This window comes from Squalius cephalus (genome assembly GCF_949319135.1).
Source record: "Squalius cephalus genome assembly, chromosome: 14".
NCBI classification, from domain to species: domain Eukaryota; kingdom Metazoa; phylum Chordata; class Actinopteri; order Cypriniformes; family Leuciscidae; genus Squalius; species Squalius cephalus.
In genome coordinates, this window is record NC_137135.1 from 36,326,570 (window position 1) to 36,354,069 (window position 27,500).

The window sequence follows — 27,500 nt, forward strand, 5'->3', positions numbered from 1 at the left end:
GATAATAGGAAATTACAGTTATGTTATTACAGTTAAATGACATTAAACGATCATTAAAATGGGTATTTCTTTGGTGAGATTTACCTATGAGATCTGATCTCTCCTGGGCTGGGTTTCCCGAAACCTACTTAACGCTACGGGTTCTTAAGCTGTACCTTATCGCTAATACGCGTTTCCCGAAACGTTCTTAGTTAAGTATACCTTATAGTTGTGCTAAAAGACGGCGCCGTCCGCAGAGCGCTTTCAAAGGCCAGTGGAAGCATATACTGCCAGTTAAAGCTACAATATGTAAGATTTTTGTAATAAAATATCCAAAAGTCACTTGCACAGTGTGATATATGTCCTGCAGTCGTGTACTTACAACATCCCAAAAGTTCCCAAAGATTTTTAATTTCAGAGATATTCCCATTTTAAATAATGGCTCGTCCATGTTCACATAACATCCGCGTTATCCCTGGTTTTGGCTAGTATTCCCATAGTAACCATGGCGACAGACGTGGACAACTGCGTTACGTCTAGCGGCGCGCTCACGCTGTTGTTGTTTCGTTCAAACATTATGGATCATGGCAAGCAGACTTTGGGACAAAAGGAGAACTAAAACGAGGATCAATATCAGTGTGGCGTTTTCGAGATGCCGAGAGCTAGCGTCCGCGGCTAACTTCCACTTGACAGAGACGCGCAAATGTAGAGGTGAGCTAATGTACATAAAACTACTCAGTGTTATACAGCTCAACATGATGAAATGTTAGAATATGATCAGTATGTTATGCTAATGTTGATCTCGCTCACTGCTAGTCTCATACAGACAAACTAACACACAGAATAACATTATAACTTTAACACACTCAAATGCAGTTTAGTGTGATAGTGTAGAGCAAGTGAAGCAGCGCTGCGTTCCCTCACTAGTTTCATTCGTCTAATAAACTGCCCTGTGTGAGTGTTATTCAGCACTGGCGGGTAAGTTAGTTCGGTAGGATTAAATGTCCTCATTCCTTTATATCCGCGGGACTCGCGTGTGGCGCTGAGATCTGTCTCTCATTAGCACTCGCGCCGCTTCACCCCACAGTCATGCTAAAAACATCAGTGTATTCACTCATCCATAAACATTATTAGATCCTTCAGCATGACGACAAGATCCATCATTCCGCTTATTAAAGCTACAAAATGTAATTTTTATCGCCACTAGGGGTCGCTAACCTCTTACAGATCCATAATTCCGCTTATCAACCATCAACCGACGCCTTTGTTATTGTAAGAGGTTAGCGACCCCTAGCGGCGAAAAAAAAAATTACATATGGATGAATATCAGATGATGTCACCAACATCTCCTCACTGACATCACTCACTTATAAAACTTGTCTGCCGCCATCTTGAGTACCTGATTCACATCAGTCGCAAAGGAACTAGCTAGCTATGTGGTCAATGTTGTGCGGTGGGGTGCAACAACAAAAAAGGAGACCCCAAAATATCCTTTTACAGCTACCTCAGGACGAAAAAAGACGGCGTAATTTGCAGGTGGGACGGGTGGGACATGTCCCCACCACTTTTGAAACATCTCGCGGCACGAATGTACCAATACAAATAAACAAAACATCTCCAGTTAACTAGCAGAGCATTCATTTAGTTCGTTTGTTAAATAAGAGGCTGATCTAGCGCTGAAATGTGTTGTTTCTGAAATCAAGTGATCAAAGTGCTCGTTGCCGCTGCGATCAGTGGCGCGGATACTGTGTTCTCTTGTGGCTCGCGCACAGTCTTCACTCGGACGCGCGCTTCAATGTGGAGAGACCCATTCGTTCCGGTGAAATTACAAAACAAATGCACACAAACGTGTCCCTGCCTGATATACAACCACTGATATACATAATCGGTTTTGATGAGAAAAAAAAAACTATATGAGAGCGAATTAGAACCCAGAACCTCTGACACACTTGGCAAAAGTACCACGCTTAAAACAGTGGGATCAACATATAATATCATTGAATGCCAGGATTGGTAGTTCGGTAGTAGCGTTTCTTTTCATGGCAGTCGAGGTGCGAAATGTTAGTAGCCATTTACTGTATCCGTACGAAGCTGTAAATAGTAGCAAGCTAGCTAGTTAATGCTTGTCAGTACCAAAGACAGTACTCGGTAGGTACTCAAGATGGCGGCAGTCAACTGGAAAAAGAGCGGATGACGTAAGAGTCACGTGACTGATATTCATGTATTGTAGCTTTAAGCACAATTCGGTATATTCATCATTATTCATATTCATACGGTATTTTCATCATTTACAGGGATTAGTCTGTGATTGTATTGCCGTCCGAATCCAGAATGTCAGTGTTTTCTCTCACCCAACCCGCGTAAAAATCCCTGGCCAAAATACCAACGGTTTTTGACGAACGCGATCGTGTGGCGATTTCATTTCCGTCCGAATCCACATCTCTGAGTTCACAAGAAGAGATTCAAAATTCACTGTTTAAATCCTCTTGGATCACTGCCGAGCACCGTACGTACGATATACACTTATTACTGAAATGCTGGAAATTACTCACAAGAACAATATTTCATCGCAGCTCCACCTCAGCGAACAAAAATGGGAAAGAGAAGAAAAGCACGTAAACATTTGTAATGTGCCGTTGTTGTGGCAGGCAGCAATATATAATACAATTTTGAAATATGTAGGCTAGGCTATTATAGGATAATATAGTTTCAATTATTTTTTATAATATCCCGTGAGTCCTAATAAATGCAATTTCAACTATTTCTGAAGTGCTTCTTTTATAAAGAATACCTAAAGAATACTATAGAGTCTTTGCAGCGCGCTAAGAGACAACGTTATCAGGAAATCCAGCCCAGATCTCACACCGAAATATAATATAGTATTATAAAATCTCAATGCCTCCAGAAATAAATATCAGTTTCCACATCAGAAGCCTTGCTCTCCGTCTAGATGACGACACTGGACTCTCGCTGTCGTTGTGAGAGATTCGCTCTGCGCTGGAGTCAGTGAATCAATGTGGTTTATGGTTCAACAACACACTCTCACACACACACACACACACACACACACACACACACACACACACACACACCAGAGGAACCACCGTCTGTGAAACACACACTCACTCAGCAGAGAGAGAGAGAGAGAGAGTGAGCGCTGTAATGTCTCTCATCACTCTCTGCGTCTCTCCAACACGTCTCTGCCATTAACACTGAACACTAAAGCTTTCATCTTCCTCAGGGGACGAGAGAGAGAGAGAGAGGGAGAGGGAGAGAGAGAGAGAGAGAGAGAGAGAGAGAGAGACCATTCATCACAGAACAGCATGCTACTCGTGCTATCATTCCTGCAGTATGTAACTGGGCACACAGGAATTGTCTAAAATGTGCAGTAAATCACTGAGCAGACGCATACTGTATCCCACAATGCACTGCACTCGACTTCCCCTCATACAGTATCTTTATGCATGAAATACCCAAATGCCACACAATTTCAGAGAGCATGCACATCTAAAAAAATAAGTCAGGTGCACAACCAAAGAATATATAGCGTGTATATTTACGCCACATGCAAATAAGCTGTTTACAGTAACTCCGCCCACCAGTGCCTGATTCAGCCAATCAAAACCTGTCTGAGGGATCAGTGATGCGGAGACAAACCCGAGTACAAATCCACCTTTTACTGAACTCTTTCTTCTCCATTTTCCCGTCACATATCAGCTTGGAGTTTAATTTAAATGAAAATTAAGAAAATATTCGAAAGGTGCGAATAAAACGTGTATTTAATAGTGAGAATATAGTGTTTACCGGGTAGGGCTTAAGGGACTGGGACAAGTAATGATGTAATAAATATAATCATATGCACTGAATATGTTGTTATTATTGCATTGTTTTTTTAATATTCTACAATAAACTGAGATGCAATTATAGCATCTAACCACTATTTACACTTTATTGCTCAGTGCGAATAGTTGCAGCCAAAAATATAAATTATAAAATGCAATGTCAGCATAATGTTGCTCCCAAAAAGCGGCATTTATGGAGCTCATAAATGTTGTGGGGGAAAAACATTGTGTTTTTGTGTTTTTTTTCACTTAAAATACCCAAATGACCCACTACATTTGCAAAAATGTGCAGTACATCACCAGAACAGACACATACTGTATCCCACAATGCACTGCACTCGACTTCCCCTCAGATTATTATTTCTGCAGTATCCATACTGTCTGAACAGACTGTCTTCATGCATGAAAAACTCTATTGTACGGAGCATGCAATAATAAAAACCAAAAAAATACCCAACTGCATAGACAGTAACACACTGCATGTGTTAGTATACGATTCTGACGCACAATTGGATAATAAAATAATAATATTTATGTGTGTGATGCCGATCACTGAATTAAATATGCAACATAACAAGGTCACGTGACTGTAATATACTACTGTTTGTTACATAGCGCGTCGTGTTTCACATGCTAGATTTAAAGGGGACATATCATGAAAATCTGACTTTTTGTATGCTTAAGTGCTATAATCTATGGAAGCTTGTTTCCCGCCACTGAATAATAAATAAATAATAATAATTGCGACTTTTTATCTCACAATTCTGACTTTTTTTCTCACAATTGCGATATATCAAGTCAGAATTGTGACTTTTTTTCTCAGAATTGCGAGATATGAAGTCAGAATTGTGAGAAATAAAGTCGAAATTCTGAGAAATAAAGTTGCAACTGCGAGATATAAAGTCACAATTGTGAGATATAAAGTTGCAATTCTAGAAATAAAGTCGCAATTGCGAGATATAAAGTCACAATTGTGAGATATAAAGTCGCAATTCTGAGAAATAAAGTTGCAATTGTGAGATATAAAGTCGCAATTCTAGAAATAAAGTCGCAATTGCGAGATATAAAGTCGCAATTCTAGAAATAAAGTCGCAATTGTGAGATATAAAGTCACAATTGTGAGATATAAAGTCACAATTGCGAGATAAAAAGTCACAATTCTGAGATATAATGTCGCAATTCTGAGATATAAAGTCACAATTCTGAGATATAAAGTCACAATTGTGAGATATAAAGTCGCAATTCTGAGATATAAAGTCACAATTCTGAGATATAAAGTCACAATTGCGAGATATAAAGTTGCAATTCTAGAAATAAAGTCGCAATTGGGAGATATAAAGTCAGAATTCTGAGAAATAAAGTCGCAATTGGGAGATATAAAGTCAGAATTGCATGATATAAAGTCGCAATTGCGTGTTATAAAGTCAGAATTGTGAGATATAAACTATTCTGAGGTTAAAAAAAAAAAAAAAAAAATCTTTTTTTTCCTTAGAATTGGACTTAAAGCTCCAGTATGCGACTTTGGTATTTGACCACAAGAGGGCGCAGTTTCCAACAATAACAAAGGCGAAGCTTGATGACGCCATGAAGGAGGTGAAGATGGGAGATGTCGTTTTTAATGCGTTTTCACCATCTAGCGATATATCTACATGGAATTAATGAATCATGATCACGGATGAGGTAATTTATTCGTTTTTGTATTACCTGTATGTCTGATCGTATTATTTTATGGCATCATAATTAATGAACTGCAAGGAACGTGAAATGTTATGCTATATTATCCCGTTACAACTTACAGCTATTTGTCAAATGATTTGTTTGGTTAATGTTGTGCAGTTTTACGTTTTTATGGTTAATGCCGTGTTGTTTAACGTGTTCAAACCAATATCTAAAAGTAAATTTGAACGAACATTTGCAAGTAATGACTAAATATATTTTTTTAACATCATATCCGATTGTATTTAATTGTACTGCCATAATCTCGGTCACCACACGTGATAAAAAGCCTTACCAAAGTACAAAGAAGAGCAATATAACTTTGTTTATAAGTACTAATATTGACAGTTGCATGTCTTACCTGTCTATCAATACACTCGCGAGAGAGTCTCTGTCAAGTCCAAGATAGTCGCGCAGCTCTCTCCATCTCGAAATCGCCTGCCGATATTTATCCGGGTTTTATTCCTCCGTTTGTCACACAGTCCGCGACTCCGCGTGTATCCGAATATGGACGCTTTCGTTTTGTTGGCACTTCAATACTCGCCAAAGAGTAATCGTGATCCATAACAGCTATAACCATACAGTCTATGGCTATAACGCTATAACCACCACTTCCGCATTTGACCATGTGATATTCCGGTGTGGTGGGTCATATTTTTTATTTTATTCTTTTTTTATTCTTTGTCAGACGTCTTTATTGTTTATTGTGATAAGAAAAAAAACCTCAATAAAGTTGTTGTAAAAAAAAAAAAAAAAAAAAAATCCGGTGTGGTGGAATATCCTATCACATGGAAAAAAGGATAAGAGCGGACATTGCGTCACTGAGGCGCGACATTTCTTTTCCGGGACGGCCAGTTATTTAAAATCGGAATTTCTCTGAAATAAAAAATCTTTGGAGACTTTTGAGATATTGTAAGTACACAACTGGAGGAAATATATCACACTGTGCAAGTGATTTTCGGAAATTTTATTACAACATTCCTACATATTGGAGCTTTAAAAGAATTCTTATAAAGTCAGAATTGCGTGATATAAAGTCGCAATTGAGAAAAAAAAAGTAAGAATTCTAACTTTATAAGACGCAATTGCGACTTTATTTCACGCAATTCTGACTTTATATCTCACAATTCTGAGATAAAAAGTCGCAATTATCTTTTGAAATGTTTTATTTTGTGGCGGAAACAAGCTTCCATAATAATCAGTGCTTCTACCGACACAGAAAACTTGAAAAGTGAAACCCAGTAACTTAGTTCTGGTGAGCCTTTCTCTGCAAGCATGTCAAAAAATAATCCGATGAGACTTCACTCCCCTTCTGACGTATGAAGAGGATCTTATTATAATATCACTGGTCCTTAATCTGCACGTTTACACACACCAGCCGACATTTGGTTCCACACGCGCCAACAGAGACCAGTTCTAACGCACTGATGAAGATCCAGCAAAGCATGAAACTGTTCTGTGGTTGAGCACAGACGAGCACTGAACACTATTGACCAGAACAAGTCACCGCTGTCTTATAAAGATCTCAGGAACTGTGTCAACGTGTGTAAATGTTAAACATGATGATGAGATGATCAATGTAACTCCACAACAACTACATAAATGTCTCCACTAACTTTCAGAAACTCTTCCTGAGTCTCTCCGTAAGGCTGCACTCGCTACTGGTTACTCTGGATTCTGGATGAGTGAGATTGGTGTGTTTTGTTATTGCTGGAGTTTCTGAAGCTCGTATAAGGCTCCACCCTCTTCTGAACGGAGGCGGAGCAACAGCTCATTTGCATTTAAAGGGACACACACAAAAATGGTGCGTTTTTACTCACACCCAAAACGGGGAAAATTTGACAAGCAATAATAAATGATCTGTGGGTATTTTGAGCTGAAATTCACAGACATATTCAGGGGACACCATAGATTTATATTACATCTTATGAAAAGAGGCATAATGTGTCACAGTGACTTTTAAGAGTATGTCAGAAAGAAAAACATTTAAAATGTGATCGAATTAATCTCCTTCGATGCTATTAAACACATCATGTACATGCATTAACTTCAAAAAGCCGTAAACATCACAACACCGTCTGCAGAAAAGCTGAATCACCTCGAAACAAGCGTTTAATGGAGTTAGAAAGGCTTGAGGGAAAGTGTCTGACCTGCTGAGGCCCCGCCCCACTCCCCACACGCGGATGCAGCTGATTGGCTGAGAGTGCAGGAGGGTGTGGTCAGTGGCGTCGATGAGGCTGAGAGTGACATCTTGCAGGACCAGTAGCATCGTCTGTCTCTGAGCGAGAGAGAACAAGAGAGACGTGAGAGCAGTGTTGGGAATAACTCATTACAAGTAACTTGAGTTACGTAATCAGATTACTTTTCAAGTAACTAGTAAAGCATTACTTTTTTATTTATTTATTATGGAAACAAATACTTTACAGCTGACAGATACAACAAAAACCCAGGCCAACAAAACATACATAACAGCCAACATGGTGTGTGTGTGTGTGTGTGTGTGTGTGTGTGTGTGTGTGTGTAACAATATTAAACTTTTCAATCAGAATACTATCTCCAATTACTAAATATGTTAAATAAAACATATGTGTTTATGCATTTAATCTTACTTTATTGACCAATGTACTTGCTTCTGACCTTCGATGATTCAGTTACACCATAAGCAAAAATGACTATAGATTTTTTTGTTTTTATTGGTAAAGTAAGTGTTAAACTTTTTTCTTCTGCATCCTATTCTTCCGTTATCCAGAATAACAGCAGCTGAAAGGTTTAAGTTGCGCCCCCTAATGTACAGGAGTCAATCTGCATTTCCTTCAGCCTGAGGCTTATTATTTCACTTTTGGTGTGAAAGGGTCTTTACATTTGCCCAAAAATATAACTTTTTTGTTATAAAAAAACAATCCCAGCCCAGGTGGAAAAAAAGTAACGCAAAAGTAACATAACACATTACTTTTCTTTAAAAGTAACCAAGTAAAGCAATTAGTTACTTTTTAAGGGAGTAACGCAATATTGTAACGCATTACTTGTCATTAAAAGTAACACTGCGTGTGAGTATGAGTGAGATCAGATGTGAACCCGTCTCACCCTCGTCCGGTCGCTGTCTGTCTCTCTGCGTCGCTGTAGTTGCTGAATGCAGTCGCTGACCGTCGAGCCGCTCTTCCCACACATCAGATCTGCCTCCCGAACCTCCAACCAGCCCAGATACTGGACCCAGAACACCTGCAACAGCAGACCAGCACACTGGACCTCAACTCCTGTCTTAAAGGGATAGTCCACCCAAAGATGAAAAGGTGTATATGACATTCTTCTATCAGACTTTCACTTTTATGATGGACAGATGTGCTTTTATGATGGATAGATGCACTTTTATGATGGACAAATGCACTTTTATGATGGACAGATGCACTTTTATGATGGACAGATGCACTTTTATGATGGAGAGATGCACTTTTATGATGGACAGATGCACTTTTATGATGGACAGATGCACTTTTATGATGGACAGATGCACTTTTATGATGGACAAATGCACTTTTATGATGGACGGATGCACTTTTATGATGGACAGATGCACTTTTATGATGGAGAGATGCACTTTTATGATGGATAGATGCAATTTTATGATAGATAGATGCACTTTTATGATGGACAGATGCACTTTTATGATGGACAGATGCACTTTTATGATGGACAGATGCACTTTTATGATGGACAGATGCATAAATGCACTTTTATGATGGACAGATGCACTTTTATGATGGATAGATGCACTTTTATGATGGACAGATGCACTTTTATGATGGACAGATGCACTTTTATGATGGACAGATGCATAAATGCACTTTTATGATGGATAGATGCACTTTTATGATGGACAGATGCACTTTTATGATGGACAGATGCACTTTTATGATGGACAGATGCATAAATGCACTTTTATGATGGACGGATGCACTTTTATGATGGACGGATGCACTTTTATGATGGAGAGATGCACTTTTATGATGGACAGATGCATAAATGCGCTTTTATGATGGACAGATGTACTTTTATGATGGACGGATGCACTTTTATGATGGACAGATGCACTTTTATGATGGACAGATGCACTTTTATGATGGACAGATGCACTTTTATGATGGAGAGATGCACTTTTTGCACTTTTATGATGGATAGATGCACTTTTATGATGGACAGATGCACTTTTATGATGGATAAATGCACTTTTATGAACTTCAAAACAGAAATAGCCATTCACTTGCATTATAAAGCTAATTTTCCTTTTTGGGTGAACTATCACTTTAACCCTTTAAAGGGGTCATATAATGCCATTTTTGTACAAGCTAATATGATTCTTTAGGGTCTAAATTAAAAGTTTGTAATATACTTTAATTAAAAATTCTCATTAGTATTGTAAGAAAACACTAATTTTACCTGGTCAAAAACAGCTCTGTTTTCAGCACGCCGTTTCAGTGCATGTGTCTTTAAATGATAATGAGCTTTGCTCACCCCGCCCCTCTGTTCTGTGGGTACACCGTATCTAACACAATAACCACGTGTTATTCGTTATAAACGTGTGATTATGAATTATATTGAGAACGTCGTACATAGAAAACATGCCGTAATGTACCCTGAGTGTAAACCTTAGATGCATTCATTGTGAAGCCTGCAGCAAGGTTTGCAAATTTCGCAAAGATTAATATAAATACTAATATAAAGGTTAATAAAACATTACACTCACATCTTCTGGAGGTTCAGCAGTAACACGTTGGTACCGATCCGTTTTGTCTCGTTTGTAAAGCTGTCTGGTGTGAAATGATTCGCGTAAACATGAAAGCATGGACGATCGTGGGGAATCCCCGTGAGGGAATCCCCGCGTCAATCCTTTGGGCATATCGCTTCAAAAACAAAACTCAGCCACTGCATCTTCAACGCCTCAGATTTAGGAACATCCAAATGACTGCTGTGTTCCTTATTACATCTAAGAACAGAACACCACAATCGCTTAGACGCCATTCTACTCCAGCATATCAACAATGGCGGACTACTATGACGACGGCTGTCACAGCTTGCTCAGGGCGGGTCTTGTGTTGAAACACGGCTGTCAATCACAATCGCGGGAGGGGCGTACGATCTTATGACGTCACAATATCGAACGGCTTGATTTCATAGATGGTCAAACATATATGGAGATTAAAACAAAACCACTGGATGGATTTTAATCATGATAGGATGGTTGTGTACAGGCACTGCCAACAGACATTTCAGTGCAATCAACTTGTAAAAGTGCATGTCCCATTATATGACCCCTATAAATCCTATTGATCTGATCAACCTGATTTATTCTTTTTTTTATCAAGTTAAAGTAGCATAATTGGACAAATGTGTTCAAAATATTAAGAGAAGATCTCAAATATAACAATCTTGTATATTAGACATCTTATTGAAGCTAAAGATGATGTCATTCTTCTGTTCCCAAAATGCATTGCGTCAAACGCCTGCTCAGGAGTAGTTCCAGGCAGCGCCACACGGCGTCACTGTTGATATATATCACTGTTTATGATGCTAGTTTTATCCTTTAATATCTTTCCATAATATCTGGTCAGAATATAATCATTTGGTGATTCCAAACAAGAGAGTTATAGTTAAATCCTTTATAATAAATTCTTTGAAATTCATCTAAACTGCTCTTTTTGTGGATCTGAAAAGGAATCTATTCAGGTCTTACCTACTTTTTTTTTTAATGATTTAAATGAAATCAAAGAAGAAATTGTCCTGTTTCTGTTACGTCACACCGACTCTTGGACAATGCTGTTGTAATTTTGTGCTTGTCGGGCAAATTTCATATTCATAAATCCAAAATGATAACTTCTAAACCTAATGTTTCCCTATTTTGTTCTTAGATAAACGTGCTGATTCCCCAAAACAAAAAAACACATTAAAACATCCCAGGATTTAACTAAGATTACCAAGACCATTTATATTATTATTATTTATTTAATATTTTTTTATTTGTGATGTCTGTGATTTTGTCATCCCTCATTATTAATATTATTATTTATTTTATATTGTTTTTTATTTTTATTTCTGGTGTCTATGTTATTTTGTATGTCATCCCTCGTTGTTATTATTATCATTATTAATTTATTTATTTATTTTGAGGTGTCTGTTATTTTATGTCATTACTCGTTATTATTATTATCATTATTTTTTTAAATATTTTTTTACTTGTGATGTCTGTGTGATTTCATCTCATCCCTCATCATTATTATTTATTTTATATTGTTTTTTATTTATTTTTTTATTTGTGATGTCTGTGATTTTGTGTCATCCCTCATCATTGATTAATGCTGATATTTTGGTGCTCATTCTTCTTGTTACAAGTTGTGTTAATATTTACGATTAGAGAAACCCCGTGTATGATCTCCAGAGTGATAAACACCAGTTTATCAGCAGAATTACCTGAGTCTCCGGGTCATTGATGGGAATGATGGTGTCTGCAGGGGCTGATGGGACTTTAGCTCTGAGGAGGATAAAGATCATCATGAAGCTTCTGTCCTGTGGTTTTATGATTAATATATCCCCTGATTTACAGGTGAGGAGCTTCACCTGTGGTTGATGAAGCTGTACGGGCCGCCGTGAGCTCCTAAACTCTCTCGGTTCATCTGTCGCTCTCTCTCACGCTCCTCCTGTCGTTCGCGCTCGCGACGCTTCTCTCGGGAGTCGCATGTCTCCGTCAGGTCCTGTAAAGAACGATAGAAAAGCTGCATAAAGTCTCAAATCCCATATATATATACAGTAGTCAACATTTGAAGTGGATCAAAAAAGTTAATCACAGTTTTCCTAAGACAAGACCGGGTATTGTTCAAAATTCATGTATAACTTTGATGAAAGGTTTTGATCCACTTCAAATGTTGACTACTGTATACGCACTATATTACATATGAATTATATTTTACCTTAACCTGTTCTACACTTAATGTGTGTTTGAATAAATTCATTATGAAAACAAGTTTTTATGAAAGCCACTGTTTAAATGTTTATATTTCAAAAAATGTATTGGAGTAGAAACATAATCATGTCATTAGAAGATTATTATTTTAACATTATTATTAAAAAAACCTGCCATATGTGCAACTTAAATGTTTGTACACAAATCAGTTTTAAGCTTTAATATTTGTACCGACTCACAGGGTTTCCCTGTGTCGTTTAAAGCATAAACGCCCTGATATACTTGTGACGTAATTTTGAACAAATTCAGGCTAATATAAAGTTTGTTTAGAGTTTGTTTTTGGGAGTTCGAAACTTTCTGGAAAAGTTCGTTCTGGCTGTTAAACGCCTCTGAACTCTCATTGGTCTGTCGTGATGATGTCATAAGTGGGCGTGGCTCTTAAGAAGGCATGCCTTCTTTCTGCAGATGATGTCATAAGTGGGCGTGGCTCTCAGGCTCCGCATTCTTTCTGCTGATGATGTCATAAGTGGGCGTGGCTCTCAGGCTCCGCCTTCTTTGAGGTGTGAATCTTCTCCGGTTCATTTCTTCTGTTCAGACGCGAGTAAAAACACGAACACACCGGAGAGACGCTTGATAGTAGAAACTGAAGCTGTGATTCTAATCTAAAGAGACTCTGACACTATTGCTCATGTTTATTACTGTAAAGCTGCTGCGACTGTATAAAGTGCTGTGTGAATAAACATGACGTGACTGAAGTGAATTAATGCAGAGACTGCACACATCCACATCTCTATGAGCTGATGCTTTCTGAACGGCTGATTTCTCCGTTTTTTCTCATGAATCGGATCAGATTGAAGCTCGGAAATGAACTAAATCGCATGCTTGTGAATCAAAATCAAATCATGAAGTTTGCGTCAAAGCGCAGCTCTAGTGGCTTTGTGTTTATTTCAGGTGTTTACCAGGTAGTTGTTGTTGAGGAAACTGGCGGCGCGTCCCATCGCCTCGTAACACAGCGAGGAAGAGGAGGGTGACGAGGCGGATGAAGGAACGGGCTCCACAGAGCTGTCCGACACGATACTGCTGGGCCGCTACACACACACACACACACACACACACACGCACGCACGCATAAACAAGCACAAATTAATAAATCAAGTCCCGGCCGACATAATTTTTTTAGTCAAGAAGCCGTTTCACTCAGATATACGTCACAATAGGGAAGAAAAAATGGTTGCAATTTGCGTATCATGCTGACTTTAAAAATAATATGTCAATAAGAAACACATCATCACATGCAGGAAAACTGTGGTAAGAGCAGAAGAGCTTGCATTATTATCTGTGTTTATTGCCTCATTAAGATTGCTGTATTCCTCATTTGTAAGTCACTTTGGATAAAATTGTCTGCTAAACGACTGTGAATGTGTGTACCTCAGTCTGTGCTTTGGAGCAGGGCACAGGAAGACACGCCCCCTTCACTCGTGGCTCCGCCTCCAGGTCAGGCTGAGCTCGCCAAAAACACTCCTTCAGCTGAGGCTCTTCCCAAACACCTACAACACCACATAATCACAGAGAAAACACATATTTCACATGATAATAACAATAATTCACAGTTTTTACTGTACTTTTGATCAGTGTTGGGTGTAACGCATTACAAGTAACTTAAAAGTTACGTAATCAGGTTACTTTTTTCAAGTAACTAGTAAAGTAACACATTACTTTTAAATTTGTTACTTTTTCAAATAAGTAACGCAAGTTACTTTGTTTTCCCATTTATTGACTGACAGCTCTCCTGAGAGAAATTGTGAGTAAATTGATTGTTATTGTAGTTCTAGACTAAATGTAAGCATTTACAGATTCAGAATTCCTCAAAATGAATAAAATCAGTGAAACGCAAAATCAGAATACTATGCAAACCTCCAATAATGTTAAACAAAATAAATATGTTTATGCATTTAATCTCACTTTATTGACCAATGTACTTGCTGATGATTCAGTTAGACTGAAAGGATTGTTTGAGCTGCGCCCTCTACTGTACACGTGTGAATTTGTATTTCCTTCAGCCTTATTATTTAAATTTGTCAAAATATACAGGGTGGGCCATTTATATGGATACACCGTAATAACATGGGAATGGTTGGTGATATTAAAGTCCTGTTTGTGGACTTCTAAATGGCCACCATGGTCACCACCCATCTTGAGGAGTTTGCCCCCTCACATATACTAATGTGCCACAAACAGGACTTTAATATCACCAACCATTCCCATGTTATTACAGTGTATCCATATAAATGGCCCACCCTGTAGAACTTAAAATCTAGAACATTTGCCCAAAAATAGAACTTTAAGAATGAAACAAGAAAAACAAGCATAGCCCAGGTGAGAAAAAGTAATGCAAAAGTAATGTAACACATTACTTTTCTTTAAAAGTAACTAAGTAAAGCAATTAGTTACTTTTTAAGGGAGTAACGCAATAATGTAACGCATTACTTTCCTTTAAAAGTAACAAATAAAGCAATTAGTTACTTTTATGGGAGTAACGCAATAATGTAACATTACTTTTCTTTAAAAGTAACTAAGTAAAGCAATTAGTTACTTTTTAAGGGAGTAACGCAATAATGTAACGCATTACTTTCCTTTAAAAGTAACAAATAAAGCAATTAGTTACTTTTATGGGAGTAACGCAATAATGTAACGCATTACTTTTCTTTAAATGTAACAAATAAAGCAATTAGATACTTTTTAAGGGAGTAACGCAATAATGTAACGCATTACTTTTCTTTAAAGGTAACTAAGTAAAACAATTAGTTACTTTTTAATGGAGTAACGTAATATTGTAATGCAGTACTTTTCAAAGTAACTTTCCCCAACACTGCTTTTGATCAGCATGAGAGTAAATAAACGGAGGTCACCTGTTTCCGGAGGCGTTTCCACAGACGGACTCTCCTGTGATAGCGTCGTCCAGCTGGAATCTTCCTCCTCCTCGTCCTCCACCTGTTTCTCGGATCGCGCCGGGCGTTCGTTAGACTCCTCGGCCTCGTCTTCTCTCAGCTCCAGGCGTAACGTGGACGGCGGGATCATTTGGACCTTCCCGCTCGGAGAAGCGACGTTCCCATCTCTAGGGCTGCACGATTACGACAAGAATTATAACTGTCGATTATTCCCTTGAAATTGTTATTGCGATTATTAACTACGATTATCATAATTTACATTGAATGATGTTTTGAAGAGCTTTATGCCATTGATTGAAGCGACTGCATGCTATTTTATTACATCAAAATACAAGCTGAAAACACTCTTCCAGAAAATAACTTTGTTTTGCTTTTCTATAGCATTAAGCCTCAAATGCCAAATATAATTTTTTATTTATTTAAAGAAACCAAACCAAAGCAAAAAAAAACCTTAAAGGTGCAGTGTGTAATATTTAGGAGGATCTGTTGACAGAAATGCAATATCATAAACATAACTATGTTTTCAGTGGTGTATAAAGACCTTACATAATGAACCGTTATGTGTTTATTAGATTAGAATGAGCATTTCTCTCTACACACACCGCGGGTCCGCTTACATCGACATGTTTCTACAGTGGCCCTGAACGGACAAACGCGTTTCGTCACTATGTTGTTCTTCATGATAAGTAGCTAGCTAAAGTCAGCGGATAAAACACTGACACATTGAAGAACAAGTGACAATAATATCCGCAATAACATCGTTTTACTGAATAGTTATGTAAAGATAATTTCTTAATTTATCTTTGTAAAGAAACCTCATTGATTAACTGGCTGCTCTCTGCTGTCTCAGACGACGACATCACTTCCTGTCGGCCACCGTAACTTCTGTTGGTTGCAATTCGCAAACTCACCACTAGATGCCCCTAAAAATTACACACTGCACCTTTAAAATAACAAAAACACATCTTAAGCACACAGAATAATGTAAGTTAACTTTTTTTTGTAATTGCGCCTTTAAGCGTAATTGCAATCGCGACTACAAACTCGATTAACTGTGCAGCCCTACCCGTCTCTGACGCGGCTCACGCGCTCGTTGTTCGGGCGGAGCACGTGCTCGTAAACGTCCGCCGGTTCTGGACTCTCCTCCTCTTCTTCTTCTTCTTCGCTGGCCAGCAGGAGCAGGTGGTTCTGTGGGAGGGTGAGATGAACCTCCACATGGTTCTCTTTAGCCCAGGTTTGCGCCTCCAGCTTAGGCAGGAGGTGTTTCTCCTCAACATGCGTGTGTTTATTAGGACTGCTGGATGCCTCCTCCTCCCGATGGTATTCTAGAAAGCTCTTGGTCCTCCTTCTGAATGCTGGGTTCTTCTGGTTGTCCTTCCCCTCCAGCCAATCGCAGCTGCTCCTCAGGAGGTTCTTGTCGTTCTTGTTGAGGTCCAACTGCTCCTCTTTTAGCTGTAGGTTAGTGCCATTCTTGGCCAGTTTGGGATTGGATGTGGAAAAGGAAAGCGAGGAGCAGTAGAGAGACGATGATGAGGCGGATTTGGTCGGGGCGGGTTTAAAGTGCACGGGGGCGTGGCTTTGGCTCAAAGGGGCGTGGCTTTGGCTTAAAGGGGCGGAGTTTTGGCTCAAACCCATTGCGTTCTGAATATTCGTCAACGCGTATTTTTGACGACTCTTCGAAGAGCCTTGCGCTTCCTTGGAAACCGCGACCACGCCTTCCTTTATGGTGTCGCAGCTCAGCTGCTGGTTGAGGGAGGAGCGTAAATTGAGGGAGGTGGGCGGAGCCAACAACGGGCCGCTGTGATTGGTCGATTCTACGGTCGATGCGCTGCGCCTGAGGGGAGGCTTCTGCAGTGACATCATTGCAACGATAAATCGGCTGTGAAGAGTGAGAACGTTAGTTAATTAGCTTCATTATTCCTGTCACTAAAAACTTTAATTTAACAACAAGAAGATTCTAATACTGAGTAATTACAATTCTTCTGTTAATCAGCCATGTTTCATGTGTCATTGTGTGTTTGTGTGACTCTTAGACCCGATCACCTTTACATGAACTGCACAGTCAGCACAGCGTTTCAAATTATACAGCAACAAACACACACATATACACACAAACACACACATATACACACAAACACACACATATACACACAAACACACGGGCTGTGACGGACTGGGGTGGAAAATGTGTTTGCTGCAGATCTTCACTGAAGATCAGTGTGATTATACAGCAATGTTTAGCACAACAGCCCACATACAACACACACACACACACACACACACAGTGTGTCAGTCCCGACATGCGTGACTGTTTTTCTGTGCATCAGCCAAAAGCTGTTGTTTTGACTGATCTCAACAGTGATACAGTAAAATGTTATTTTTTGTTATTGTCTTCATTAATAACTCATAAATATAAAGTTATTCAAGAAGACAAGTGGATAATAAATTCATAAGGATCAAGATATTATTTTTTTGTATAATTTAGTTTGTTCCCTTTTAAACATCTTGGACAATACAAATAGTTTATATTTGCATATGCAATAAAATATTAAATAAAATATAACAGCAAAAATACAAAACTCAATAATTGTACAGTAAAGTATTGCATGATATAGCCAATAAATATGCTTGGAATTATTGTTATTTTTTATAACACTTTAATTATAATCCTATATGCAATAAAAAATAATAACTGAAATCGGACAAAGATGCAAGACTCAGTAACTCTTACTATATTATGCAATGCTACTAATGAAGTCTCTATAACATATAGATATAACAGCCAACATGCTAAACTGAATAACTTCAGTAAAAGGCACTAGTAAAATAATTTATGATAACTCTTATTGTAATCCAATATACAATATATATATTGAAATAGGACATTAAAGCAAAAATGCAAGACTATACTAGTATAATACAGTATTGCATTATTGATTTATAATCATACAACTATTTAATTATAATCCTATATGCAATAAAATTGGATATGCAACATCGCAAAAGGGTCATAAAATGCAAGACTCAATAACTCTATAGTACAGTATAGTATTGCATAACAACATAGTAAAATACTCTCGGAACAGAATTTACAAACTTTAATTATAATCCTATATGCAATTCAATTTAAAACAGCAAAAATGCAAGACTCATTATCTTTCCGTACAGAAACGATTTAATATTCTAACTCTGGTTATAATCATATATGCAATAAAAACTGAAATCTGATATTACAGGAATCACTCAGTGACTATATTATGCAATACTGTACTATACTAGTGAAGTCTCTTGGATCATTCATACAACTCTTTGATTATAATCCAGTATGCAATCAAATGTAAGGCACTAGAAACTGCTAATTTTGATTATAATCCTCAATGCAATACAATTCAGAATAGAACATAACAGCAACAATGCAAGACTCAACTAGTGTAATACAGTATTGCATTGCATATAGGATTACATCCAATTATATCTCTTTAATTCTGATCATTTAGCCACAGAATTGGAAATGCAACATCGTATTAAAAGTGAATATTTGAGAAGTTTGGCCAAATCCAGCGATGACATCATCATGTAGAGCATGCACAGAAGTTGCTGTGATCATGACAGATCCGTTCAGATCGGCCCAAAACATTCGGTGCAAATAATGACGCACATCAGAACTTGCACAAACACACAGTCTGCAACAAATGCTCCATGCAGCAGCTTCATCATCATCATCATCATCATCAACTCACACGATCATATGTACACATATATTCCCACATGATGTCAGTGAGATGTGTCAAGTCACGCTCTCATAACGCGCATCCTGTGCATGACAAACTCAATTCAATCCTCAATTCTATAAAGTTGCTGCAACGAAGATGCATTGGATCAATCGGTATAATTAAGATTCAGCGCGCGCGTATGTGTGTGTGTGTATGAACATGACGTCATCTGTTCGGAGACAGTCACTTACCAGCACCGGGTGTTCGCGAGTGTGTTTCAGCTGTTCTCTCTCTGGAGATGCTGATGCGGAGACGCGAGGTGACGCCCGCTTTTAAAGTCCAGAGACGCCCGCAACGCGAGACCTCTCCGCACCTCGCACAGGATGCGCTGCTCTCTGCGCATGCGCTCAGTGGACGCGCGCGCCAACCAATCCGAGCGCTGAGCGCAAGCCACCGCATGAATATTAATCAGGTCGCGCTCGAAACGTAGCTTAATATTCATGAGACAAGTAGCGTGTAAAATTAATTCCTTTTTCCAACATTCATAATGGAAATTTGTATCTGAACTTAAACAACAACCCTCATATATTAATTTAATATAAATATCATATTACTATTGATATTTAACTCGCTTAAAATACAGTAACCACAGTTTCTGACATTCAACAGTTTTCTCCAGAGCGGCTATATATAAATTAACTAAATTAATAACTTTTTTACAACAAAAATGAAGCATCACTGAACTGACTTAAGCTGGACTGTGATGCTATTTTCTTCTGGAAACAAACTTTGTTGCATTATTCTCCTGTTATCTCTGTAAAGCTGCTCTGAAACACTGTGTTGTAAAAAGCACTATATAAATAACAACAATAAAACTTTTTTTTTTTTTTTGAAGAATAAATTAAATTTAGAGATTCTGAACACGTCTTCCATTGTTTAAAGTAGTAAACAAATGTATAATAAAATGTATATTACTTCAAAATGGAACATTTTTGTAAGAGAATATCAGTCAGACACAAAAACAGTGTAAAAAAAGAAGTCTTTATTTCTATGAAGTGCTTTAGGATGAAGTTTTTTTCAATAAACCAATCAAAGTGCTGAACAGATCAAGACAAACCTACAATATCAGGTTCTGATGTTTAATACTTGTGACAAAATGCTGTTGGCTTGTAGTTGTGTATAATCTAATTAAGGCACATATCTTAATTTAATCTTTGGCACATGCAATTTATTTAGTAAAAAAAAAGGTGCTAATGGTGTAAATCTCTTGATAATTAATAATAATTCTGCTTCTGGATGAATATGTGGCCTTACGGTTTTAGTGTAATCATGTAAACAATATGTTCAACTCTTCTGAAAAACAGAAAACAGGAAAGGCAAGAAAAAGAAAAAGCACCACGTGACCTTCTCAGGCAATCTGACAACAGATCATACACAAATAATACAGAGAAAAGCGTATTCTTGCACATCACGTTCTACACGCTCAGTAAAAACCCTCATTCAGTCACAATATCACTGTGTTATATGGAAGCTTGTTTACGCCACGAAATAAAACAAAGGTAATTCAGTCTTTCTTTCACAATATTGCTTGTTTGCATCTCACAATTCTGATTATTGTTTATTATTAGTTTATATCATTTAAATCTCAGAATTCTGATTATTGTTTATTATGAGTTTATATCTCGCAATTCTGACTATTCTCCTCAAAATTCTAAATTTATATCTCGCAATTTATATAAAAAAGACTATTTTCCTCAAAATTCTGAGTTTATATCGCTTAATTTATCTCACAATTCTAAATATTTTCCTCAAAATTCTAAATTCATATCATAATATATATCTCAGAATTCTGACTATTTTTCTCTAAATCCTGAGTTTATCTCATAATTCATATCTCGCAATTTTGACTTTTTCTTAACATTGAGTTTATATCTCATAATACATATTTTGCAATTCTGACAAATTCTTAAAATGTATATCTTATTTCTTTATATCTTGCAATTCTGATATTTCTCATCAAAAGTTAACATCTGTTTTTTCCCCAAAATATTTAGCCAGAATTGTGAGAAGTCGTCACAATTACCTGTTTTATATCTTTGTTCCGAGGCATAAACGAGCTCTTACAGCATTCACACACACTCTTCATAACCAAACACACAAATATATACAAAACCAAACCCACTATAAAGAGATTCCCACTCCCACAGAGGCAGAAAAAAAGCTATCACATCTCATAGATAAATCAACCAATCACAGAGCTCTGAACTCAGCAGCTCCACTCTGATTGGCCGAGAACATTCATGTGTCAGATCTGATCCTCGCTCAGGGAGTTTCCATCATAACCTGCGCAGTGTGTGTGCATTTCTAACAGCTACATGTACAGCGTATGCTTTTTATTGTACAGTCCAACCATAAATTATTCAGACACCAGATATACATTTTTATATTTTTTTTCACTAGTGTGATCAGGACACTATAGTTCATTAGTGTAAGTGAGGAGAGCAAAATAAAGTCTGTGACATATTATACCCAAAAAATTCTTCATACAGTGGATAACCAGTCAAATTTATAAAAAATTTGGGAGCAGAAATGATTGGGACACTTTGAGCTGATCATGTTTTGCTGAAGTGTTTTTTCTTTAATTGCTAATGCTCTTTTTACACACAGACTGAACACAATGAAGCATTGATTGGTGATTGGTTGAGCTAAACTGGTATTATCTAATTGTGTAGTTAAATTTAACAGCTGACAGATATTCAACATAATTCATGTGTGAGACAGTCTAACAGAAGGACGGACAAAACCAGTCAAATATCAACTGAGTTCTGCTCATATTTCATCACCATTCTCTAAACTATAGCGAATAAACTGTGATGATGTGAGAAATGTTGACGGTGTCTGAATAACTTTAGGTTTGACTGTACAGTACGTGTAAATCATTTTGACCAGCGGACCATTAAACATCAATATCTGCTGATAGATGAATATGAATTCCTCATTAATTTATCGCACTCCTAGCGTCCAGACCTTGCTCTCAGCACCGAGCATCTGAAGAGTGACTGACGACAGTGAACTCAGACTTCCTGTGCTCCAGGAATGAGGAAGTGGCTGTGATTGACAGGCAGATCGATGCTGTGGGCGGGGCTTCTCATCGCTGGTCTCTTGAGGAACGATGGCATTCAGATTCAGTTGACCAATCACAGAGAAGCACGGCGCAGATCGGATCGAGCGTAAGACTAGAGAGAGAGAGAGAGAGAGAGAGAGAGAGAGAGAGAGAGAGAGAGAGAGAGAGAGAGAGAGAGAGAGAGAGAGAGAGAGAGAGAGAGAGAGAGAGAGAGAGAAATCAATTCCAGTTCAGTAATAAGATACTTTCAGCTTTATTTCAATTAACAAAAATATTTTTCAGTAGCATTTTTTAATTTACAATAATAACCTTGATTTAGAGTCACAATTCAACCACTTATATTACATCCAGACAGCCCCTTAATTCACATGTGACCCTGGATCACGTCACCAGTCTCGAGTCGCACGGGTATATATCCAACAATACACTGTATGGGTCAAAATTATTGATTTTTCTTTTATGCCAAAAATCATGAGGATATTAAGTAAAGATCATGTTCCATGGAGATATTTTGTCCATTTCCTACCGTAAATATATATAAAAATTATTTTTGTGAGTGAATGCAGCACATTTATTCAATATAGATTATAAATCAAAAAATTACCCTAGTGGTTTTGTGGTCCAGGGTCACATATATATAATCAGTCAGAAATATGTGTTTTTATCTCAGTCGGCGTGTTCTCACCCTCTCTGCTGTGTCTGTCTCTCAGGACGTCTCTGGCCTGCTGGTTTCCTCGGGCTTCTGCCTGTTGATACAGCCTGACTGCGGTTTGGACACACGGAGACACGCCGAAACCCTTCTCGTAACACTGAGCCAGACACACCAGAGCACCGCTGTCCTTCACACACACACGTAACAAACACAATAAAGCTCTTAATTCATAAAAAGCACATCATTAGTATAGAGTATGTAGACGAGAGGTGTGTTACCCCTTGCTCAGCGGCCATCCTGAAATAATGAACGGACTGTTTCTCGTCCCACTCCGAACCCTGAGACAACACGACACCCAGATACACCTGAGCCTGGAGACAGAGACACACACACTGTGTTTAAGGGATGGGAGATTATTTATCTGTTGCTGTGTGGTGGCTGAAGTGTTCTGTGTGCTTGCATACTAGTCTAAATCAAAAGAACCCACCTTCAAGACATTAAAAAAACACCACTACAAACCATTTGGGGACATTCAGATCTGTCAAACACTTATGAGAAATCAATGGGGTAAGTTTTGAGGTCCTTGGGGCCCCAATTGTCACAGAAAGTTACATCACAGGACCCTCAACGATATACTGAGAGGGCTAAGCTGTTGGATGCGATAAAATATATATTTTTATTTCTTATACATCTCAATGCCTTACATAGATCTCTATGGGGCGTGTGCCTGTACTCTAGTAGTTACTTTCCCAGGAGTTAATAGGCTCAGGAAGCATCTAGAGCCGGGAAACTCGGGGGCCCGATTTGAGGGCCCTTGATGGTCCCCTGTGCCAAATTTCGAGGCCCTGCATCTTTTTGACCCCTGTATTTCAGACGTCCCGTTTGCAACTTATTCAATGGACATTTCACAGGCGGATCATGGATGACCAGCTCTTTTTGGGACAATCATGTTTAAACAAGGTCACAGTGACACGGTACTCTGGACACTGTCCCAGGGGCCTCGTGACATGACATGTCAATTTGGGGACATTCGGCCTTGTCTTGAGTGTTGTCCACAAAAAACCTATGGAAATCAATGGGATAAGTTGCATGTGTCAGTGGTCCACGTTTGGCCCCTGGAGGTCCTTGGGGCCCCAAACATCACAAAAAAGTTGCATCACAGGGCCCTTGACGATATACCAAGAAGTCTAGGCTGAGAGATGCAGTAAAATATTGTGTTATTTTTCATACATCTCTCTCTGTCTTACATAGATCTATATGGGGCATGTGCCTGTAAAGGCCTCATGATGTAATTACTTTCCCAGGGGCCAATATGCTCAGGAAGCATCTAGAGCGGCAAAGCTTGGGGGCCCGATTCTGGGACTCTTGACGGTCGACTGTGCCAAATTTCGAGGCTTTGCATCCTTTTGACCCCTGTATTTCGGACGTCCCAGTTTCTCTCTGTCTTGCATAGATCTCTATGGGGGCGCGTGCCTGTAAAGGCCTCATGCTCTACTTACTTTCCAAGGGACCAATAGGTTCAGGAAGCATCTAGAGCCGGGAAACTTGGGGGCCCGATTCTGGGACTCTTGACGGTCGACTGTGCCAAATTTCGAGGCTTTGCATCCTTTTGACCCCTGTATTTCGGACGTCCCAGTTTCTCTCTGTCTTGCATAGATCTCTATGGGGGCGTGTGCCTGTAAAGGCCTCATGCTCTAGTTACTTTCCTAGGGGCCAATAGACTCAGGAAGCATCTAGAGCCGGGAAACTCGAGGACCTGATTCGGGGACCCTTGACGGTCGATTGTGCCAAATTTCGAGGCCCTGCAACCTTTTGACCCCTGTATTTCGGACATCCCAGTTTCTCTTTATTCAATGGACATGTCACAGACGGATCGTGGACGAGCGTCTCTTTTTTGGCAAATCATGTATTAAACAAGGTCAGAGGGACACAAAACTATGGACACTGTCCTAGTGGCCCCATGACGTAACATAAATGTCAATTTTGGGATATTTGGTCCTGTCTCAATGGGATAAGTTGTACGTGTCACTCGCTCATGTTCGGCCCCCGGACATCATATGAAGAGGACGAGTCTCTAGAACGAAGGGGACATTTTTCTAGAGTGTTCTGCTAAAATCTCTCTCACAGGCCTCTTGTTCTCATAGCCAGACAGACCCTCTTGAATGGCCAAATTGAACTGATGTGAGGATCAAGATTTTCTGCTGAAAAACATACTTTGGAAGGATCTAGAGCCGGTCTGAGCATTTACGTTATAATGTACACTACCAAGATTTTCAATGTTTTTAAAAGAAGTCTCTTCTGCTCACCAAGGCTGCATTTATTTGATTAAGAATATGAGAGAAAAAAAAACTGTAATACTGTTAAATATTATGACAATTTAAAAATAAATGCTGTTCTTTTGAACTTTCTATTCATCAAAGAATCCTGAACATTTTTTTTACACAACTGTTTTCAACATTGATAAATGTTTTTTGAGCATCAAATCCTCATATTAGAGTGATTTCTGAAGGATCATGTGACACTGAAGACGGGAGTAATGATGCTGAAAATCCAGCTTTGATCACAGGAATAAATTATATTTTACAATATATTCTTATTAAATTGGAATAATATAAGTTTTTTTTTTTTTTTTTAAATAAAATAAATGCAGCCTTGGTGAGCAGAAGAGACTTCTTTTAAAAACTTTAAAAATCTTACCGATCAAAAACTTTTGACTGGTAGTGTAGATAAGACTTGTGGCATTAAGCAGTGTACAATCAGCTGTACCTCAGTGAGTCCAGCATCAATCTATCATAAAAGTGCATCTGTCCATCATAAAAGTGCATTTATCCACGATAAAAGTCCATCTGTCCATCATAAAAGTGCATCTGTCCATCATAAAAGTGCATTTATCCACGATAAAAGTCCATCTGTCCATCATAAAAGTGCATCTGTGAGGGAGAGGGCTTGAGGGAGAGTAAATCATGGGCTAATTTTCATTTTTGGGTGAACTATCCCTTTAAGCAGTGTACACATGAGCTGTACCTCCGTGAGTCCGGCGTCTGCCGCTGCGTAGAGGAACTTCAGCGCCGCTTCTGAGTCTGTCTCTGAGCTCTGCTGCCCTCTGCTGTTCAGGAGGAGTTTAGCACAGCGATACTGAGCCTGCCGGTGGCCAGCGACTGCAGCGCGTCTGTAGTAAAGCACCGCCTGAGAGACCACAGTCATGTGTGAGTAAACACGGAAGAGACTATCTAAACATTCACAGTTCCAGTTCACATGGATACGCGGAAGCGACAAAAATTTCTGTATTATGAATTTTTAAGGCTAGACAAGTAATTTGTTGAGGTCAATTTGAAAAGAAAGACTACACGCCTGCGCACATATATATTCAAACGCGCAAACCTATATATTAAACACGTAATTCACAAGTGCTCGCCGTCAGCGTTTTCACAGATTTGCGTGTTTGAAGCTTACGCTGAGATGATAACGTTATTAAACATTTTTCAACACTTTCACCTTAAAACCTGTTTCAAAGTTTGTGTTCTCGAGCCTCCAAACACTGTTGTTGTGCGAATGAATGGCCAGAACACATTAAAAGTTTTAGTCTTCAGTTAGAACAGTGTTGTGTTAGCGGACCCTAAGTTAATAACTAATGATCTTTACAATGGAAGTAAATCAATCAAAACTAACTTTAGCTGGACAATAACTTTATTCTAGATCTGCTGTAAAGCCAAAACAATCTCTGTTACTGTAATCTCCTGTTATCTCTGTAAAGCTGAAAGCGCTGTATAAATGAAGGTGACTTGACGTGCGTTTACCTTGCTGTGGTCTCGCCGTACTCCACGTCCTCTCTCGTAACAAACTCCCACGTTAAACTGAGCTTTGCTGTAGTCGTGCTGAGCCGAAGCCAGGAAACAGGAGAAGGCCGTCTCGTAATCCCCCGCTCTCGCGCTCTCCAGACCTGAAACACCACACGATGTTCAGATGTTCTCACAGCATCTTCTGACGGAGTGTGTGTGTGAGGTCGTCATCATTACCGATGATGTTGAGGATTATGGGTACGCTGCTGTCCGCCACGCGTCTCAAATCCTGCGCCGCTTCATCGGGTGTTAGACGTTCCTGCGGGAAACATACGAAGGGTTCATCTAAAGCAAAACATGTTTAAAGAGGCTATATGTGAGAATTTTCAGTTATTATAGCTTTTTATATAGCCGACGTGTCAACGAAACTTAAAAAACAAGACCTTCCCTGATTGACAAGACCTTGACCTAGGCTGTCTAAAGCCCTATTCGGACAGGACTAGTGTAACATGTAGAGGTGGGGTAGAGTAATAATTACCAGAGCTTCTCTGTGACTTTAGTCCCGTCTGAATGTGCATCTCAGGGATCATCACGGACAATGTCAGTAAAGATTATGGCGACTTTTACCTTCAGTAAAAAGGTCCGGAAAAATTCCCTCAGGTAATACTAATCCCGTGCGAATAGACCCGCTGTAAATATGTACGTAAATATTCCATCATTTCCTGTTTAAAAGTAGTTTTCCGCGTTTTTTCAAGTATGGAGACGCTTGAAGAAGCATCAGTTGCGTTCTAGACG

The 27,500-nt window shown here is 38.8% G+C and overlaps 2 protein-coding genes across 3 annotated transcripts in view; both read right to left on the reverse strand.

Annotated features, from left to right (window-relative positions):
• Positions 1–19,552, reverse strand: part of apbb2a (amyloid beta (A4) precursor protein-binding, family B, member 2a) — a 38,548-nt gene extending 18,996 nt beyond the window's left edge. For both annotated transcript variants that reach the window (XM_079892138.1, XM_079892137.1), the window contains exons 1-9: positions 19,402–19,552; positions 16,504–17,316; positions 15,399–15,610; positions 13,918–14,036; positions 13,449–13,577; positions 12,147–12,280; positions 12,000–12,060; positions 8,622–8,756; positions 7,688–7,815 (exon numbers count right to left, since the gene is read on the reverse strand). In XM_079892138.1, coding sequence (XP_079748264.1) covers positions 7,688–7,815; positions 8,622–8,756; positions 12,000–12,060; positions 12,147–12,280; positions 13,449–13,577; positions 13,918–14,036; positions 15,399–15,610; positions 16,504–17,300 — 1,715 coding nt within the window. In that variant the 5' untranslated portion in view covers positions 17,301–17,316; positions 19,402–19,552. The remainder of the gene's footprint in view (positions 1–7,687; positions 7,816–8,621; positions 8,757–11,999; positions 12,061–12,146; positions 12,281–13,448; positions 13,578–13,917; positions 14,037–15,398; positions 15,611–16,503; positions 17,317–19,401) is intronic.
• A 620-nt stretch (positions 19,553–20,172) lies between these two features.
• Positions 20,173–27,500, reverse strand: part of dele1 (DAP3 binding cell death enhancer 1) — an 11,178-nt gene continuing 3,850 nt past the window's right edge. The window contains exons 7-12 of the mRNA XM_079891793.1: positions 26,943–27,024; positions 26,724–26,866; positions 25,951–26,112; positions 23,205–23,297; positions 22,960–23,113; positions 20,173–22,386 (exon numbers count right to left, since the gene is read on the reverse strand). Of these exons, the coding sequence (XP_079747919.1) occupies positions 22,154–22,386; positions 22,960–23,113; positions 23,205–23,297; positions 25,951–26,112; positions 26,724–26,866; positions 26,943–27,024 (867 nt within the window). The 3' untranslated portion in view covers positions 20,173–22,153. The remainder of the gene's footprint in view (positions 22,387–22,959; positions 23,114–23,204; positions 23,298–25,950; positions 26,113–26,723; positions 26,867–26,942; positions 27,025–27,500) is intronic.